General features: G+C 36.8%; 2 protein-coding genes across 7 annotated transcripts in view; both read right to left on the bottom strand.

Annotated features, from left to right (window-relative positions):
* Window positions 1-9,439, bottom strand: part of LOC135203003 (zinc finger protein 257-like) — a 41,485-nt gene extending 32,046 nt beyond the window's left edge. The window contains exon 1 of one of the 2 annotated variants that reach the window (XM_064232558.1): window positions 9,004-9,439. The gene's annotated coding sequence lies outside the window, so the exon portion shown is untranslated. Of the gene's footprint in view, window positions 1-2,677; window positions 2,755-9,003 lie in introns of those variants that run through there. The other variant, XM_064232557.1, reaches the window with a different exon arrangement.
* Window positions 9,440-14,262: 4,823 nt separating this feature from the next.
* LOC135203002 (glutathione S-transferase-like) overlaps window positions 14,263-21,540 on the bottom strand; it is a 46,684-nt gene continuing 39,406 nt past the window's right edge. For all 5 annotated transcript variants that reach the window (XM_064232553.1, XM_064232554.1, XM_064232551.1 and 2 more), the window contains 3 exons: window positions 17,187-17,324; window positions 15,974-16,166; window positions 14,263-14,455 (listed from right to left, as the gene is read on the bottom strand). In XM_064232553.1, coding sequence (XP_064088623.1) covers window positions 14,278-14,455; window positions 15,974-16,166; window positions 17,187-17,322 — 507 coding nt within the window. In that variant the 5' untranslated portion in view covers window positions 17,323-17,324 and the 3' untranslated portion in view covers window positions 14,263-14,277. The remainder of the gene's footprint in view (window positions 14,456-15,973; window positions 16,167-17,186; window positions 17,325-21,540) is intronic.

The raw sequence follows: 21,540 nt of genomic DNA, 5'->3' as shown, positions 1-21,540 counted from the left end.
TTTTCATTTCCAGGTATTTTAATGTCCCTTCCTATTCCGTCCTCTCTCTCCTCCTCTCTCTTCTCTCTCTTCTCTCTCCTCTCTCTCTCGTTCTTCTCTCTCTCTCCATCTCTCTCTCTCTCTCTCTCTCTCTCTCATTTTTTAAATTTTACATACCTATGTCCTGCTTAACTATTTTGCGAGCACTAGTAGATGCACCTACATTCATCATTACGACTGAATTAAAAACTTGAAAGTATTTAATTAATGCTATACAAGTATGAAATATATTTTCTTGTTCATTTTTCGAATTACGATAAAAGAAACAGAGAGAGAGAGAGAGAGAGAGAGAGAGAGAGAGAGTTGAGTGGATCAGTGTATAAATATATCGGTCAATGGGCAGGTAACAACCGAGTGAATCGTTAGATATATCCACCAATGCTAAACTACTATTATTAGATAGATAGATGGAAAAATAAATCCAATAGAAAATAACGTTTAAACTGCAACAACTTTCAGAGAGAGAGAAGGGAAGGTGAAGGAAGGAAGAAGGACAGGGGTGGCGGTGGAGGTGGGGGGAGAGGGTAGGTGGAGCTGTTTACTGGTGTGTTCCTATCCATTTCTGGATAATGGAGTTTTGGTCTATTAGTACAAGGACAAGTGTAGTTATTCTTTACGATTAGTGATTCACGATACCCTTATAAATTACGGCACTGGGGGTAATGCACTAAAGAAAAATCTCGCTCTGTTACGAGTGTTCGTTACAGAAATAGGTATTGCCCAAAAACGTGCTTGCACTGTCTCTGAAACCCATAGTAAGACATGCTGCTTAGTTGTCAATCAAGTTTTTATAACCAAGTATTTTTTACAAGCTAGCTATTGAATAAATTTGTATTTTTCTCAGTCAAAACATATGCCCCTCAATGCTACTTTCCTCTTTTTTTAACGACTTTCTGGTCATTGCAAATTCGGCCCCATAATTTCTTATGGTGCGAAAACAGACAGAGGCCCATGGACCGAAAACGATTGCGTCACACTACGGCGATAATCCAGCAGTAAAACATCTTCATATATCCAAAAAGTAAATAATAAAGATATATATGCGCATTACGATTTATAACAATTACATGTATAGCTGATAACAATCTGCACGAATAACTGGTAAACTGTTCTGCATGACAGTTGAGTAGCAATTATTTACAATAGGTACGAAAGTCAAGATGTCGTGACGTCATAATACAGAACTTGAAAGAACGTTCTAATTCAGAAAAATAATTACTTAAATTTGAGTCAGAGTCGAGTTACTTTTTCAATAACGAATATTTTCAAATTAATCATCATAAATATGTAAAATATTGATGTTTTACTACTTATTTAAAAATTAGCCAAGAGCACGCTTCTCGTCATCTTCTACCCCAAAAACAGCTGTTTACGCTGGCTTGTTGTTGATGAGAAATCGTGTTTCGATTGTTGTGATAAAAGTGCTCCAGCGTCTGTGGGTACAAGTGGTGTGCGGATTTATCACAGGAAATGGTTAGTTTATTGACACAAGCTACTCCGTAAACATCGAGATGGCGTCAATCTTCTAAATACCTCGAGTTGTAAGTAAAAATGTTGAACGCGTTTTGGTGAGGTTTCCACTACGTTTGAGACCGTTTTCAGTACCCTCTGTTTAAATCTGTTTAAATCTTAAAAATTTGGCCTTAATTTCTAACTTTGGGGAAAATACTTACTTCGAAAGGAGAGTAGAGGTCTTTAGCTCCGTTTCTCACCAACAACAAGTCGCGACTGATGCCCATCTCGGGTGTGTCAGGACGCGTTATAATGTACTTTTTCGGAGGGTGGCTTGCATTGATGGTAGCTGGCCTGCGTGGCTGCTGTGATGATCTACCCTAGGCTAGCCATGCCTGCAAAATGAATTCATTTCAAAGTTTAAGCTAAGAGAACTCAAGATTTTCTGACATAACATCCAGTAAAATTGCAAATTACTACCAAAGCCCTCAAAGTCAGCAGCTACTGGTTTCTATGCAAAAATGAAGCCAAGTTTAGTACTGGCCCCTCGGGTTGCATGTAAAAATGCAAACAAAAGGCAACAAATAAAAAGACAAAACATAATAATAAACAAAAGACAGCAAATATGATGGATGGAGGTTGGCAGGAAGTAATGGTCTGGTCTAGCCTAGCCTACTGTACAAAAGTAGTAAGCTGGTCTCAGAGTTCAACCGAGGCTAACTGTCTGCCCAGCCTAAGTTACGATTCGGAACAAATAACCTGTTCTAAACATCCATACGATGAAATACACAGCATTTCTCAAACTTTGGATCAGGCCAAATAATACCGAGCCAGTCTAGCCCTTACACAGACTCACCACAGTCTACGGATAACGTGCAAGACTTCTTAACACAAAAGTGGGCTGTCCCAGAAAACGTTCTCTCGAGCCTACATTAAAATTTACCACGTTGGTTTCACAAACAAATATATAAAAGTCTTAGATTGTTATAAATAAAATTATGCAACATTAATTCGTGATCAGTAGCGAGTTGTAGCAATTAGCTAACTCAGATGTATCACAGGCCAAGTCATGCACTTCCTTGTACGAAGGGTCATCTTCAATCATGCAGGAAAAGTGACAGGGGCGTCTAAGGCCTTTCTCTGGCATAAAATATGAAAGCCCAACACCAAAGGCATCCATACTCACTATGCTTAAAACGACAGAGAAACGGACGAGGCGAAGATATTTGTTACGAAGCTACACTCTCAGACAGAAGGCGTCGAAACGCCCATTTTTGTTCCTTGTAAAACAAACCGAGGTCGACGCTTTCTCAGGGATCCTTCATATAAAAAATGGAATTCTTATATTCGCATAATTCGGTATAATTAAGTTTAATGCCTTAATTATGTCATAAATTAAGTATTTATTTTAATTAATTGCCAGATTGCAAATTTATACGCAGCGCGTCACATTAAAAGAAACCAATTATCCGCAAATAGAAAGGGAACAATACGATGACGTCAAATGGTTACGTCAAAAAGTAAAATCCATTGAATCGGTCATGAAAGGTCTTTGAGGTCGCTTATAAAGCGTACTAGGAATCTCAGTTTCCTTGACTCTAAAGTGGAATGGCCGTTTCCGTTTAAAGATTTTTTCGTCAAGTTAAGAGGGAATGCAACGAACGGTGTACAAGCAGGAAATGCGTTAGAGCGTAGAGATTTTAGCGAGCGCCAAGATCATGCAGTGATTTGCAACATTTATGGTCTTTGTCGTCTCCTGAGCGAGCTGGATCGTGAGCCATTTTTGCGGAGGAAATCATCTTACCATTTTTTTTACTTTTGTTTAACCAGCGTTTGGATTTTTGTCAGGAGAGGAATTTTTGGAATTAGTTTAATTTATAATTATGGTCTCTGTCAATGTATTTAACATAAGATTATATGCGCGCGCGGCACGGACACAAGCGCACAAACATACACACGCACACACACACACGCACGCACACACACACACAACACATATATATATATATATATATATATATATATATATATATATATATATGTGTGTGTGTGTGTGTGTGTGTGTGTGTGTGTGTGTGTGTAGCTTTCTTAAAGGTAATGGTGCAAGGCGTACGATCAACATTATACTGATCTAAAAAATCCATCCCAACAGCCAGCTAATCGCTGCCGTAATAAGAATTCTCTCTCTCTCTCTCTCTCTGATTAATATATATATATATATATATAATATATATATATATATATATATATATATATATATATATATATATGGGGATACAATCCACAATGAAGTAAATTCCTCTTGTAGTTTAAAATATATATTTCTTGTATACAAGAAATATATATTTTTTAAACTACAAGAGGAATTTACTTCATTGTGGATTGTATCCCCATTTACTTAGAGGTACGAGATAGTACCTGGCTTCTGCATATATATATATATATATATATATATATATATATATATATATATATATGTATAGTTATTCTATATAGTATATACAATATGTACTATGTATTGTATATATATATATATATATTTAGAGAGAGAGAGAGAGAGGAGAGAGCAGGCCAGCCTCTTAATGCCCAGTTATTAATTATTCTTTATTATTATTATGATTATTATTACTATTTCACTGCAGCAAACTGAATCCAAAAACCTTTGGGCAAATCAAAATTGAAGGTGTCTAAAATATATTAATGCATGCAAAGGTCTTTACATTAATTTTGAGGTTTATCTTGAGACGAAAAAACAGCTGTCCTCTATATAACCCGAAGTTTGTAATTCGCTAGTTGTATTGCTTCTAGAGACAATATTTTGACATCATGTTATTATACTACTATGGGGCCATTAATTCTATCTGATTTTTTCAGTCAGATGTAAAAGAAGAGCATCTGATTCTTTATCCTATTTTTAGCTGGATATTTATCTTAATTCATTCTGGCTCTTAATTCCTCACCTGTATAACCCAGGATGGAAGAACTACGGTCTATATGTGGGATTTTGTTAATAAAGTTGCCACTCTAGTCGGGACATTCTTTTAGTCATGTTTTTATGGTGCGGAAAGATTACACTTACAATAAATATTTTCAACATTGCTTTAATGGACTCAAAAACAATGAAGTGATGTATCGAAAAACTGGTGTTCTTAACCAATTCTTTCTCCCTCTTTCTGTTGGTCAAGAATGTCTAAGCGGCTTTATTGTAGGTGTCCAAACTGTAAGCTGTACAGTTCCATTCCCTATATATTCTTCTTCTTTTTTAATGTTTTTTAGTGCATTATCCAAACGAATTGATTATTTCCAGGGCGCCCTGTACCGAATATGAGAAATCTGAATTGCGTACAGGGCGCCCTGTACCGTATTCGAGAAATACTTCTTGCGTTCAGGGCGCCCTTACTTGACACACTGGAAGTGTTTTTTTTATTATATGTATTTGTTGTACATGTGTTTGTTTATTAATAATTTCGTACACTCTACACCGGGATTAGTGAACTAATTCGAATTTAGAACTGATATTCACAGGGGACAATCTGATTTTGCTTTGTAGATATAGCTCTTAGTGCCCTAGCTGTCACCGATGATGGAAGTATACATACATACATACATACATACATACATACATACAACACATACATACATACATCATACATACATACATATACACACACACACACACACATATATATATATATATATATATATATATATATATAGTATATATATATATATATATATATATAATTAAATATATATATATCATATATATATATATATATATATATAATATATATATATATATATATATATAAATATATATATATATATGACGCCTATCACACGATTATTTTCATTAAACTCAATAATGCACCTTTTTTGGGAATGGAATGAATTGCTATTAACGTCTTTAAATATATCAGAATATAATGGTTGAGAAACTTCTCTTACAAATGTACAAAACAAATCTACAAGGGGGGGAACCCATGTTGGCTTCAAAAGAAGGTCGTCTAAAACATTTAGTAGGTTAAAAAGGTTTTGTTGTTTTTCTGCCTGTTGAACATTATGTTAAAAACAATTAAAGTGTTTTGATGAGAATATGCAATTCTGAAACAAAGTACAAAGTGACAGAGGTGACAAAATGAGGTGGTTGTGATCATATATCTAATCAATCAAATAGGCGTCATATATATATATATATATATATATATATATATATATATATATATATATATATATATATATATTTATAATTCCAGCATAAGCTAGGCACTAAGAGCCATCTGAATGCAACACTGTCTTCAGGCAAAAGGTGCCCTGAACGCAAGATCTTTTTCTAGCATCGCTACACTGCAAAAGGTGCAAAACTGATTTTCAGTATCAATACAGGGCCAAAAAAAAAAAAATAAAAAACGCCCTACGCGCAAGACTGATTTCCGCCATCCAACATAAATAGGGGGCAGGAGGCGCCTTGAACGCAAAACTGTTCAACATTGGTATGATCCTCCATAAGCCAATACTGGGCAAAAACGCCCTGAACGCAAAAGCAGACTGTCCCTTGTGAATATCAGTTGTAAATTCGAATTTGTTCACTGATCCCGGTGTAGAGTGTACGACATTATTAATAAAAAAACACACGTACAACAAATATATATTGATAAAAAAAAGCTTCCAGTGTGTTAAGCAAGGGTGCCCTGGACGCAAGTTCATTTTCCTCCATCAGTATAAAGCAAGAAGTATTTCTCGAATACGGTACGGGGCGCCCAGTACGCAATTCGGATTTCTCATATTAAGTACAGGGCGCCCTGGAAATAACCTCAACTTTATCCAGAAATTCAAGGCCCGTCCACACGGCCGAGCTTTACTCTACGAACTCTGTTCGATGTGACGTCAGAAGCGGAGAAATAGCAGATAAGGTTCTCTGACTTTTCCCGCTTCTGACGTCACATTGAACAAAGTTCGTCGGGCAAAATTTTACCGTGTGGACGGGGCTTTACACAGAAGCTGCTCATTGGTGGGCACAGAAAGGTCATACAGAAACACGAGGTCAGCATCGTCAGTTCCATGATCAGAGTCTTCTTTCCCTATGGGGGTCGTGTGTGTTACCTCTGCTGCCTACTTAGTGCCGAAACCTCCAGTGAAATTGACAAATGAATCACCTGTCAGTTATGCAAACGATTATTAAGCTGCTTCGTCCATATCGCAGAGCTACAACAGTTCACCTTGTATTGTGATAAAGTATCCATATTATGACCTATTCATTGATTGGTTTATTATCTTTTTTTGTTTTGCATTTCCCATTATCTTCTGCCATTTGTTTCAAATGAATAGCATATTCTTTGGAAGCTTGAATTTAAAGTCAATAGCACCTGGAGGGTTTTCCTATATGAATAGGATTTATCTTCTCAATAATAATAATAATAATAATAATAATAATAATAATAATAATAAAATAATAATAATAATAATAATAATAATAATAATAATAATAATAATAATAAATAATAATAATAATAATAATAATAATAATAATAATAATAAACACATTATTTAACTTAGAAACCACGAAGATGGAGAAATAAATATTGATATGGATGGTGGAGGAATAAGGTGGTCGATTCGCATAAATGTCTGGGAGTATTTGGATGAAGGTAGGTAAAGATAAAAGGCTATAATCGCAAGATATGAAATGCAAGAAGAAAGGCAGCAGGTCGTATGCTAAAGACTGGAAGTATATATATATATATATATATATATATATATATATATATATATATATATATATATATATATATATATATATATATACATATATATGTGTATATATATAATACATATATATATATATATATATATATATATATATATATATATATATATATATAATATATATATATATATATATATATATATATATATAAAATCACACACAGACACAAACGCGAAATCCAAGCCTGTAAGGTAAGACACAACAGAAAACGAAAGATCAAGCAGTAACTTTAGGGACTTTGAAATCCCTTAACAGAAAATTGAGAGAATATATAGGAATACCCTCGAAAGTGAATGATTATGTGAACCTGGGAAGCTCTGGTTGTTAAAACCAGTAACAGCTTTACCCAGGTAGCAGAAAAAGTAAATGGAAATGAGGGAGTGGGGGGTGGGGGGCGCCGTTTAAAAGTTAAGTAGAAGTTACATTCAATAATCTGTAAAAAATAAGCTCGGATACATCATCTTAACTAATTTAATTGTGGTGGTAGGGGCGGGCGATAAGAAACGGAAGTGATTATCGTAAGTGATAGTGAAAAAGTACAGCATTAAAGAGTCCACTTGCAAATTAAGATTTATTTTATTGGAATAAAAGAAACACTCAGTTTAACGAAATCTTAAAGAAATTAAGATAAAGACAGTTAAAATACTTAGGAAATATATTAACAGTAAATAACAATGGAAATTAGTGTCCCACTTAGAAAAGGGGGATTAACAATACCAAAGAAAATGAAATGCCTATACAGTCAAAATGTTTACAGATAAAACAGCTCTGCACTAACACGAACGGTGCAATGTGCCCGTAACTGTGTTTGTGGATTGAGCGCTTAGAAACTGAACCAAACGGGTAGGCGAAAGGATTGTTGAGGCAACTGTCAATAAATGGAAGTGAAGTGTGGAGGTTACGTGTGAGTAAAAAAAAAAGAAGGATTTTATATAGTATATGTGATGTAAGAAGGACTGATGAGGTGAAAAATATTTCGGTAAGTAAAGGTGGTAAAAAAGTTAAGCGTAGATGAAAAGATGTTTCATAGGTATAGTACTTTTAAATAGTTCGGTCATATAGAAGTAAATACAATAATAGGATGGCTAAAAGTGCGTGTAATTCAGATGAATTAGGGGAAAGGAGGCGAGGAAGATCTAGAAATGAACGGATAGATAAGGGGAAATAGACACTGGAAAGGAAGAGCCTTCATATCCAGGAAGCGCAAGAATGCGAGCAAGATAGGGGGGAATGGTGCTGAACTTTTAGGGAGATTCAACATGGTAATAATGAGTCTCCATCCCAGCTCCCGTGTAGGCTTATTAAGTAGCTAATGTTTATAGATTTTTTGTACTAGGTTATACAGGGAGTTTACCTATGATTCATCAGTTGGTGAATCATCAAGAATATGTCAGTGACATTTGCATTTTTTTTCCATAGAATACCATTACACATCGAATAACAGCTTTTATAGAACCATTTCCATATACGATTAGCCTGCTTGTTACGCCACTTAATTAAAGGTATATATATTTCTTAGTTTCATTAACCATGAAGTATAAGAGAACTTGAACTAGTTCTCCATAAAAAATATAGTTTTCTATAACTCATTATAATTTCGTTTTCTATCTCTATATTACCGTATACTAAAATAAATACCTATTTCTAACTAAGACCAAATTATCAATTACGCTACCTTTACCATACCAAGACCCAAGTCTGTCATTCTGATAGATTAGTTTAAACAAAGCGTTGATAACTCTTACCTTCAGGTGCGTGACACAAAACGTGTTCGTTCATCCAAGACTCGTGGTTGCTTCGGTTTAAGATGAAGTTGACCTTATGGCAGCATGGGCTCTCGTACATTAACTTTTAAAAAAGTCACAAGTGGATGGGGATTGTGCATTATTTTATTTATTATATATACGTAAAATAAGTGTGAAAAACAAATGTATACCTTTCTCCATTCATCTGATGGCCATGTTTACCATCATACCCAACGTACTAGCGGTTGCTGAGTGGCCCTGCATTATCAAATTAACAGTTTATTCATCCAATGTATTTGGTCATACTGCAAATTCTACATTCACTGTTTCATTTTTAATATCATTAAACACTTGGATACCTTCATTGATTGGATTATCCATCCATAGATTAAAATCGCCGTGGAAAAAAACACTCGCTGCAGATGGATATCATTCCCGCCAAGCAGTAGGGTCAAAACTCTTCCATCGGCGTGAAGGAAACTATGCGTAGGTGCGGTCATTTCAGTAATCTTAAAGGTTTCATAGTCTTTCAGTCATGTCTCAGTAATGGCAAAAAATATAGTCAGAATTTTCAGTTATTAAGTCTCTAATCTGTAAAGTTTTATTTCCTACAGATTGGATATTCACGTAACACATTTTAAATTTCTATACAAGTATAGCCATGATCCGTGTCAGCAATAATCTTCATCTCATAATCTAAAGCTTTGCATTCTTTTGAGTTCACTGCATGACAATATGTCTGATATTTGTGGCTCTTACAATTTATACAGCTCATCATTGCAACAGCAGCAGTACCACGGTCCTTTGTCCTATGGCATCCTGTGTATTTTCCACATGTTAACTCCTTTGCTATATTCTTGAATCCACAATTAAATGACCACATCTTTGACAACAGTAGCAAGTGGTGGCATATGATACCTGGATATGTGCCTCATCTCAGTTTCACTTTGTCACCATTATCATGAGCAGCATTCCTAACCTCAGGCTCACATTTCAATATTAGATGAAACGTTTCTCTATAGAGGCTGGCCTTTTAAGCACAACTGATATCTTCTTGTCAGTTTCAGTGATTGATTGCAAATAACTATTTCTCTCAATCATATCCTTTACCACTGCCTGTTCTGCTTCTTATGTTTTACAAATCATGACCTTAATGACAACTCCCCGAACATCATTGCTAATCTTATTCGCCGCCAAGTCCCGAATATGTTCATTTGCAAAATTCAACACACCAATGCTTCGTGATCTTATCAGACAATTGTTTAGACTTTAATGATCAACAGATTCTGATTCTTTCCTTCAACTTTGTCAGCATTGGTAATCTTATCAGGTTGAGGATTAGGCACATTTTTTTCATGATTAAATAACTTTCTTTTGAAGACTTTCGAGGTTCGTAGCCCAATTTTGCTCGCACACTAGCTGGCAACTGGGTCACGTGCAGACTCAGCACTCTGTCGTCAAGTGCGATTAATAGCTGCTCCTGCAATTCAGCAATTTTGGCCTTTTGAGTCGCACATTCCTTTCCAAGCTTCTTATATTCCTCTTGAAGAGTTTCATTATTATCTCGCCATTTCCAGGCAAAGTCGTAGCAGTTTGGGCATAGCCACTGCAGATTCGTAGCGTTCTTTTTGCTTACTTCACCAAGATGCAGATGCACCCATTCTTTGTGGTACCAATCACCACATCACATCCATTCCATTCTCCTTCTTCACTATCATCTTTCGTGCAAGAAGGACAGGTCACCGCAGTACGTGCTTTTACTAGCCATAATGACTAGGTAACACCATTAATGAGAGTAGGACTGAGTTAAAAACAACTTCGCCCGTAATTTCACCGTTTCACTCGGAACATCACAACAACACGTCCGATCTGCTCGCTCACTCGTCACTCGTCAGCTTGTAAGGAACCGCAGCCCGCAGGACGCAGCGCGCAGGTCCACAGTTACCACACTGATCATTTCTAATAATTTTCACTTGTGTCTTAACTCTTTCCTTTTATCATTTGTTAACTCAAATAACTTTTGGCTTCATTCAGAAGCTATAGTACTCCCCTTTGCCTGGGAAGCTAGTATCCAATACGGATTGAAGGGAAGAAAACAGATTAAATTGTCTTTAATAAAGAACAATCATACTGAGTATGTTCTCGACCTGCACAGCCGTTTGTTCTTGTATCAACGCATGGGGTTGAGGGGCATGTCATGGTGACTCCCTGTCAAACTAATCCATAAGAATATAAACACCTTATTATGGTAATAACAACATATCACTGGCAACTCGCTAATCACAAGTGGTGGATTCAACGCTTGCACCCGTGTGTTCCTCTTCTCCTAGGTGTACACGAAGACTCAAGGACATCTGATTTTAACCTGCTCCCTGAGACTTATTGATAGATAATGAGAATCCGCGTATCAAAATATTTTGACATTTTCTTCTTGGACCAGTCGTGATAGCTAGGTATTTCAAGTTGAAATTTTTACAACATTATGATTTGCAAGGATAAGATCTCAGAATTTGTTTCCCGCTACATCTTTTGAAGTTTGTGCTAACTTCAGTTATGTATGGATCCATCAACGCACTGAATTTCAATCTTTATTTATTGCTCTTATGTACCAGCAAAGCACCAATGATCTAGATAATAAAGAATGGCCTTCTCTTTACATCTCAGTGAGAGATTCTTTTGTACTATGGTATGTGTACTATAATGTTGAGTAATGTTCTATTTAAAGTCCTTGAACTTAGACAGCAAGACTTCGGCTGTACCTCAGTCAATGTTTTCAGTAAGAAAACTGTTGTTTAATGGACTGTTATGTATTCTTTTACTATAATAACGACGATAGGCAAGAATGTATTTACCAGAGTGAGGAGCAGTGTTGGGGAGACAGAGGGTTTTTTGTTTTGAGGTGAGAGTGGGATTACACCAGGGTTGGCTCTGAGCCCATTTATCTTTAACATAATGATGGTTCTTTTCAATGGCGCAACCCCATATAAAAATGGGCGACCACAGCTGGGAAGAAGAATGACGGTAGGCAAGATCTGTAAACCTAAATATCTCATTTTATAAGTTTTGATTATATTCCCAGAAAAATGCATCCTTATTCATTTTCAAAATTTGCAAGTTCTTGTTTGTTCCGTTATTCTATATAGAATCATTTTTGTATTTTCATATGTTGTGTTTTATTAATTACTAATGTTTCTACGCACAGTGTTAATATTCAAATACGCCGTTATTTCTATGTTTCAGTGCCTTTTTTATCATTATATTTCAAAACATAATTTGCCACATTCTTTGCATAAAAACTCCCATTACTTCAACATTGACTGATTTATTTTGAACTGTTGTTTCACAGATAATCATAGTCAACACACAATAATAACCCATCAGTTTGGAAACAAACAGCGACTCAAGGACAAACATTTGAATAATAATCAAATAAAACCTTTATTTGGAAAAATGAACAAATAATAACGGAGCTAAATTATTTGACACAAAGATGTGTATAAAACAGACAGCAAGTGATGAACCGCTACTAAAAATCACCTTCATTTTAGGGAGTAGTCAAACTCATCTTTGTTATAAAGTGGAATACTTTCGATATTTGTGAATGAAATGAAACTCAATGTACATCTGCCTTATATACGAAACGCAGTCGCGTCGAAGTGTTTACCTTTTATTACTATTCCTATTATATTATGACCCGAGAAAAATACAACTGAAAAGAGGGACCTATATATACTTATCATTCAGTATATTTGCTATCATCTCTCTTATGATCAAGCACACTTACAAATTCGCAGGTACTGAACGCCCCAACTCATATTACCTTTAGAAAAAAAAAAAAGATGTCTTAAAACGATCTAAAGATCGGAAAATCCCTCACACAGCACCTGAAGACTTCAATGGCGACGTCAGACCTCGCGAATGACTGGACACGATTTACGACAAAATTCCCAGCTTAAAATCACACTTCCTCCGGGTTTATGTTCACTGGTGTCTCGAAGTCGCTCCAGTCGGGTCTGTCCTCGATCCTCTTGGCAATCTTGGGCATAGAAGACACCTTGTTCATCAGTTCTTGGCACAGGGGGTAGTTGTCGATTATTCCCGGGTAATAGATGTTGAAGAGGTCGAAATACGCTGCCACGAATACGTCGACCCAGGCGTCATCTGCAAGAGAAGTGAATAGATAAACAGATATAGAGAGAGAGAGAGAGAGAGAGAGAGAGAGAGAGAGAGAGAGAGAGAGATGGATATGTGGTCATTCAATGATTTATTAGTGATATTATTTACCAGAAAAGCGGACTCATAAACAGATAAATATATAGATAGGTAAAATCATTCATCAATTGACTGATGAATTAAGAAGTCCTTTGCAAGAAGAGCATGTACATACATAGATAGATAGATAGATAGATAGCATCAGTTGCGGAACTACTGAGGATGTGTTTTGCTTACTTATGAGCATTAGTTACTGGAAAATCAAGTAATGGCAATTAATTTTGCTTTTCATGATAGAGGCCAACTCAACCATTTGCACCAGGGCCCATAATGACCTAGTTCCGCCACTGGATAGCATAGCAAATGGATTGAAAGGTTGATGAATTAAGCACTAAATTAAATGATCCATTTCAGAAATAGATCAAATGATGTTGCAGATTTGATAATCAGTATTAGCTCAGGTTTCCTCATTTAGAAGTGATAATATTACATAAATATTACGTAAAGGGAAATTTGGGTGTGATACGTGGGTTTTATTTCACATTCTGCTGAGAATTGGCCTTGTACAGCCTGCCATCCGAAATAGGCCAGTTGAGCATTATAGATTTTTTGTTCTATTTTTAATAAATAAGCGGCAAAGGCTGTAGGGTGATGGTCGTTGATTCAGTAAAGGGATTATAACAGACATTCGGTATAACTGAAGTGCCCAGGGTTACATACACACACACACACACCAAGAGCAGTAAATCTAGATGGAGCCACTTATGCCCACTGCAGATCTCATCTTCTTGAAGTATCAAAAGCGCCTCAGTGACATGATCGGTTTGGTCTTGGCCTGCCACCTCGGTGGTCGCGAGTTCCATTCTTGGCCATTCCATTGAGGGGTCAGAGATGTGTATTTCTGATGATAGAAGTTCACTCTCGAAAAGTCATGTAAAGCAGTTGGTTCCGTTGGTGAATAATCACTGGTTCCATGCAACGTAAAAACACCATACAAACAAACAAACAAACGTCCGCCCTGGGGCAGATAACGATCTTACTGATAAAAAGAGAACGCGACTATTACACTTTCCATAACTGCGACCTTGAACTTGACGAAAGTTTGAAGTTCTCGCTTACCACATCTGAGTAAATCCACCCTTCTTCGGTGATGGCTCTCTCTACGTTCATAAAGGTGATGGGCAACCTTCCTTTCGCTTTATTATACATGTTCGTTTGCTGGGCGACGTCCTGACGAAGTCTGGGCGAAGAGAGGGAGAGAGGGAAACTCAAAATTAGTGAGAGAACAGAGCAAGTCGACTTTCTGAGTCAGCAGTGTGTCCTGCAGTATGTGGGGTCTACTTACATCAAACTTACGCTAAGGATTTTGTAGCATATGGGGCTCTTGTGAAGAACAAAAGATTTGTTTTTTTTTGAAACAGCTATTTTCAGCTATAGGAAATTAATATTTACAATGTATCAATTAGGAAAATATATGATAACGCAGTTAGATTTTTAGTAAACTTTTTATCGTAGAGTCGCATGTTAAAATCACAGTGGAGTGGGTTCATGCACAAAGTTTATGATGCCCTCTATTCGAAAACTGTTCATAAAACTGGTAATCTATTTTGGTGGCTGAGGGTTGTGAGATACAAGTGCTGAATACTGAGTCAGTTATATGTGCATAAATAATACCAATGACACAGGGTCTAATTGGATTAAATATCAAATTTAAGTCAGGTTAAGTTATATTAGGTAATTTGCCTTATTCAAAAATCCGTATAAGCTGACAAAGGGAATTTGTACAGCACTTCTGGTATGGATTGAACCACCAGCGTCAAGTAACCATATTGGAGATTAACGCAATAGATTAAAATATTGTCACAAGAGTATATGGTAAACGTGATGCTTTCAATTTTGAAACTGTTAACAACCTCTTTTCATGTGGCAATGTTCCAAAGAATGCAAACTAAGTGTGTGCTAAATATCAGTACTCTGTTCATGAATGCAGAGTAGCGGTTAGAAGACTGTTTTAACAAGGATATAAGAATATGACACGGAATTACTGTGATAAACTATCTTGTGTGCACTATCAAGACTGTATTACTGATAAGGTCGGTGTATTTGACAAACAGAGTCCATCGTGATGCTATACAACAGTTTAGTGTATGATAGCTTAAGTATATATGTAAATAATATATATATATATATATACATATATGTATATATATATATATATATATATATATATATATATATATATATATATATATATATATATATATACACGTATATATCAGATATATATGTGATCAGATTTAGATAAAATAATCACTACGAGCATAATGACCAAATTAAAGTCTTGCCTTTCTCTAGGACAAGCCCAGTTTTGAGGTGACTTTCTAAATTAATAGTCAGAATAAGAATACAAAGAACAAATTCAACCTATTTTGACTTACGTAGTTACTTATGAAATACTATTTCTGTTCCTCTGCTATTTAAGTATTCAGAATATTCCAGCCTTCCCTTTTACTTATTCAAATACATGGTATTTTTTATTATTATCTGTTACTTTGGCCCTAATTATTTCGAAAAGTTCGTTTCATTTACTCTCTACACACCTTATTCTTTTGAAGCTTGAATTTCCAGTCAGTGGCCCCTGTAGGCTTGTTCTACATGAATCGGAGTTTAGCCTCTGAATAATAATGATAACAATAATAACAAACAGATTTAGAAACCCACAACAAAACTTGGGTGCAATTATGTACAGAATCCTCACCTGGCGACGAAGAGATCTGACAGAATGTAGGTAATATCATGAACACCTTCTACCAGTTCCTGCTGACGGGTCACCGTCCACAGGTCCTTGCTGATCATGTCATGTGCTTCCCCCAGGTACCTCGATATCACAGTGGTCTGATGTAGCTGGTTGCCATCCACCATCAGGACTGGGACGTTGCCCCAGTCGTAGTCTGTGGGAAAACAACTTGTGATTACGCAGGGTTTAGGAGAGTAGCATCTGTGTGAATGAAGTGCTTTCAATTTGGGTGTTTGTGTGATTCTGAAAGCCTTAGATTTACCTGTATAACGTGCTTAGTACAGTCTAGGATTCTGACCTAACCCCTGCAGTCCACACCTTCTATACGACTACTTTGATTTTCATTTCTGAGTGAGACATAGTCTTCTTAAATTCATTCATTCAACATTTCTGGGGGAATTGTTGAAAAGGTACATATCTATTCTTTGAAATTCAGATGGCTGTTTACTACCAATAGCATCAATTAGATTAAAATTCTGTCACTCCTATATAATTCACCTAATATATGTACAAACAGTCTAAACATTTTTGCAACTCAAAGGGAAATATTTCAATCACTCTGCAAGCTTAATGTCTATGACACAACTATTCCACAATCAACAAAGGACTGCTTTACTCATTTTATAAGTCGTTCGATATCATCTGACGTACTATAACGACTACGGTGTCTATTCCTCTGTCACGCAATTTCTATTGATCTGTATAAACTAAAACACTATTTCAGATGGAAGGATTCTTCCAATCTATCCCAGAACTTCTGCGGGACTGGTTTACCTATCTGGCAATTCACCGGGACTGTTTCATCTATCTAGCCACCCACTGGGACCATTTCATCATTCTGCAACCTCTGTGGAACAATCTTCAGTCTTCCAAGTTTTGTTGTTGTTCCTGAACCATTTTGCATACCGTAAAACTATTAATAATTCACTGGGACTATTTCATCTGTCCTACAACATCTGTGGGACAATGTTCTAAGTTCTATTGTTCTTCCTGAACCATTTTGCATACCGTAAAACTATTAATAATTCACTGGGACTATTTCATCTGTCCTACAACATCTGTAGGACAATGTTCTACAGTTCTATTGTTCTTCCTGAACCATTCCGCACACCGTGAGGACCCTAACTTCGTCTAGACTTCTAAAAGACAGGGCGAATTAATGCGTTCGTCTCACCTTCCTTTCTGTCCTTCCAGTCACTGAACACATTAATTATCTCCTCGGAAAAGTCCACCTCGGCTGCCAGAAGGATCCACCTGATCGGTTCGCCCTGCCCCATCATGTTGAAGTACACTAGGTGGTACGTAGACATTTCTGAAGAAAGAGGGAAGACGGCATTAGTTAATGGTGTCCACTGTATATATATATATATATATTATATATATATATATATATATATATATATATATAGTATGTGAAAATTTCCTTTAAATCTCTGGCTTTTTTAGTTTGACAATATTTTCTGAACTTCGACATTCTTCCAAATTCAGTCGATGGACTAAAAAAAGCCAAGATTAACCCTTTGTCCCATTGATTGAGAAACACAACACCACAGCTCTTCCGTCACTTGCAGCTTGTAAGACCTCTTCAAAGTGTATAATGTGGACTTAGCGTCCTATTGTGTTGATACAGTGTGCGGACGGATATGTAGCGTCCAAAACAATGATAATACAATAATACCACAATATCCTAAGGGCTACTCTAAGAGAAAGAGCCCGTGCCTGGCATAAGGCCAGCTTAATCTCCAACAACAAGAACAGCATACCATAATAATACAATAAATCATTACAATAACAATAAGTACAAAATAAAAATTTTAATTTATTTACAGTTATATGTTACAGTACAATAAAATTCATATTAAACAGCAAACAGATTCTGCTATGATTAATTTCTATGCCGACTATGTTCTGTGCAGTTGATATCTGTATTCTCCACTAGTTCTTTTGTCGTAGGTTAACGTACGCGCTTATTGCAAACCATATTTGACAGGTTTTCTCATAGTGAGGAATCATACCAGCCCGAACCCAGACAAGGAGGACAGTGCCAACGTCGTTTGCCGTTTTCCCTGCCCAGGGAGGGTATGCCTGCCACTCCTCCCAAAGAACTGACGTTGGTCACACTTCCACAACACTAAGAAGGCGCCGACAGGTCCATAGAAGTAATGGTTTCATCCACCAACACGACACAGACCACCACAACTGCAAACTTACGACACGAGAACTATAGTAGATTCGCATCAACCGTGCACGTGATGTCTAGGTCAGTCCCTTACGACGCTCCTGATTGGCTGTTGATAAGCCAATCACGGGGCTGGAAACTCTCAGTCTCTACCGAAAGTTCACATAGGCAGGATGTGTGTTCCACCTCTCCTGGGGGATATTTTTGAAAGACATATCCCTCAGGAGAGATGGAGCATAGATCCTATCTATGTGAACTCTCGAGAGAGACAGAGAGTTTAAAGCCCTGTGATTGGCTTATCAACAGCCAATCAGGAGCGTCGTAAGGGACTGGCCTAGACATCAAATGCACGGTTGATGTGAATCTACTACAGAGGACAATACCGATATCTTTTACACGGAACACTGACGCCATAGATTAATCATAGCAGAATCTGTTCATTTTATTGCACAAACTACGTTGAACAGACAACTAGAAACACAGAGATCATTCAATCCATCCAGCAGACGGCCCACTACAACACTAAAGTAGGAAACAACCATGAGAACTATAAATAAATCTTTTCTCTTGTACATATTGTTATTGTAACTGTTACTTCTATTGTAAGCTCCTCGTTGGATGAGTGGTTTTCGCGCTCGGCTACCAATCCGGCGGTCTGAAGTTCGATTCTCGGCGCGGCCAACGCGGAATCAGAGGGATTTATTTCTGCTGATAGAAATTCATTCTCGATATACTGTGGTTCGGATCCCACAATAAGCTGTAGGCCCCGTTGCTAGGTGACCAACTGGTTCCTAGCCACGTAAAAATATCTAATCCTTCGGGTCAGCCTTAGGAGAGCTGTTCATCAGCTCAGTGGTCTGGTTAAACTAAGATATACTTAATTTTTTCTTTTTTCTATTATTAAGGTATTATTGTATTGTTATTGTTTCAGACGCTACATAATCCGCCCACACTCTGTATCAACACAACAGGACGCTATGTCCACATTATACACATTGAAGAAGTCACGATGAGTGACGGGAAAGTTGTGGTGTTGTTTCGAAGTAAATGGAACAAAGAGTTAATCTTCACTTTTTTTTCTCCATCAATTGAATTTGGAAGAACGTCGAAGGTTTCGGGAAATATTATCATACTAAAAAAAAGTTGACCAACAAACAAACAAAAAACCATAGAATTCAACAAAATTTGAATTTGCGACAAACTTTGCTTCAAAATCATAAAAAGTATATATATATATATATAGTATATATATATATATATTATATATATATATATATATCTCTGGGTTTGGTTACGATGGCAGCGGCGGTTTACAATTGCCATTAAGTCTTCTGGGATGAGGGTGCCAGCCCCATCTCATTTTTCATCCAGGCTGCAACCACACTATTTGACTAATTACCAGGTACTTAATTTAATGTTAATGTAAAAAAACAGGCTCAAGTACCCTCTCCCCACGGCTAGGATTGGTCTTCAGATCTAGCAGGTCAGGTATATATTTATACTGTATACACACACTTATATATACATACGTACATACATACATACATACATATATATATATATATATATATATATATATGTGCGCACACACACACACACACATATATATATATATATATATATATATATATATATATTATATATATTCACGTCAGGAAAACCAAAATATAAAGGAAGAGGTGTCCAAATTAGACGACAGTCATGTACACGTGTTTTATTAAGAAAACGTTTCATGTTGTCACCAACACATTATCATCAGTCTGCAATTGAAATTCACAATTAAAATAAACTTAAAAATTACAATAAAAATTAAAACATACTCAGAACATCAAAATAGAGAATGAGAAGAAAACTACCTATCCATAAAGAAGGAAAGAGTTGAGTGACTAAAATCGGTAAGGTCTGCACACAACATAAATATCACGCCAGAGAGGGAAGAGATGACGAGGTGTTGGAGTTTAATCTAGGTGAAAGATGCTTAATAAACAATGACTTAAGGGTAGTTAGATGGGTAGTTTGCTTTGTGGTGCCAATCATAGAGAAACGTTTCTTGTCGATAGTAATTTTACAACTCTTTGCATGTGTTCTCGGGTACACACGTGAGAGCCAAACCTTGTATATGTAACTGAGTTACGCATATACGGTTACAAGGTGTCAAAATGTTGAGGACGAACCGTAACCACTTTAAACACGTAACTTCATTACAATCCACTGCGATCATCAGTCTGTCTCTGTCCGGGTTGTTACCGACGATGGCCACCATGCAAGTAGCAGCTGCCCCGTATATTTATACATATTATTTAACGAAGATGAAGAGAAATAAAAGAAGATGGTGGCAATCAAGGTTATATACTAGAAGGGTAGAATACAGTGGTCGGGAATTACTCGCTGACATGAGATTCCAAGAAGTTTCTGGCCACAGAAAAGTAATTCTTCATAATAACTAATAAATTGAAGGACCTCTTCCTCACTCCAATCAGCCATGGTAGACACATAAGTACTGACTGACCAAAATAGGGACTCTACTATGGACGGCCTTGTTCATAGTCGGTGTCAACAAGTTCAGCAACCTCTGTTGATACGCGCTCATACAGGTCCCGTCCACACATCGCGTAACGTTCAAAGAGACCTCCCTTTGAACCGACAATTGGCGGGACGGAGGGCGAACGGAGCCTCGAACCTCGCGGGTTCGAGGAACCGTCCACACTTGCGTTCTTGTTTCGGTTCGCACGTGTATGTGTGGACGGGACCTGTATGACACGCGTATCAACAGAGGTTGCTGAACTTGTTAACACCGACTATGAACAAGGCCGTCCATAGTAGAGTCCCTTGTTTTGATCAGTCAGTACGTATATTTCTACCGGTGGCTGATTGGAGTGAGGAAGAGGTCCTTCAATTTATTAGTTATTACGAAGAAAAGACTTCACTGTGGCCAGAAACTTCTTGGAATCTCATGTCAGCGAGTAATTCCCGACCACTGTATTCTACCCTTCTAGTATATAACCTTGATTGCCACCATCTTCTTTTATTTCGCTTCATCTTCGTTAAATAATATGTATAAATATACGGGGCAGCTGCTACTTGCATGGTGGCCATCGTCGGTAAACAACCCGGACAGAGACAGACTGATGATCGCAGTGGATTGTAATGAAGTTACGTGTTTAACGTGGTTACGGTTCGTCCTCAACATTTTGACACCTTGTAACCGTATATGCGTAACTCAGTTACACATCAAGGTTCGGCTCTCAAGTGTCTACCCACCTTTAATAAATTAGATTCTGGACCCAGTTCTGTAACTTAATCCCAAATGGCTATAATACCGGACTTGTAACAGCCTACGTGAAGAACC

This window comes from Macrobrachium nipponense, chromosome 33 (assembly GCF_015104395.2).
Source record: "Macrobrachium nipponense isolate FS-2020 chromosome 33, ASM1510439v2, whole genome shotgun sequence".
Classification (NCBI taxonomy): domain Eukaryota; kingdom Metazoa; phylum Arthropoda; class Malacostraca; order Decapoda; family Palaemonidae; genus Macrobrachium; species Macrobrachium nipponense.
Note: the sequence above shows the minus strand (reverse complement) of the source record. Positions and strands in the feature narration are given on the sequence as shown.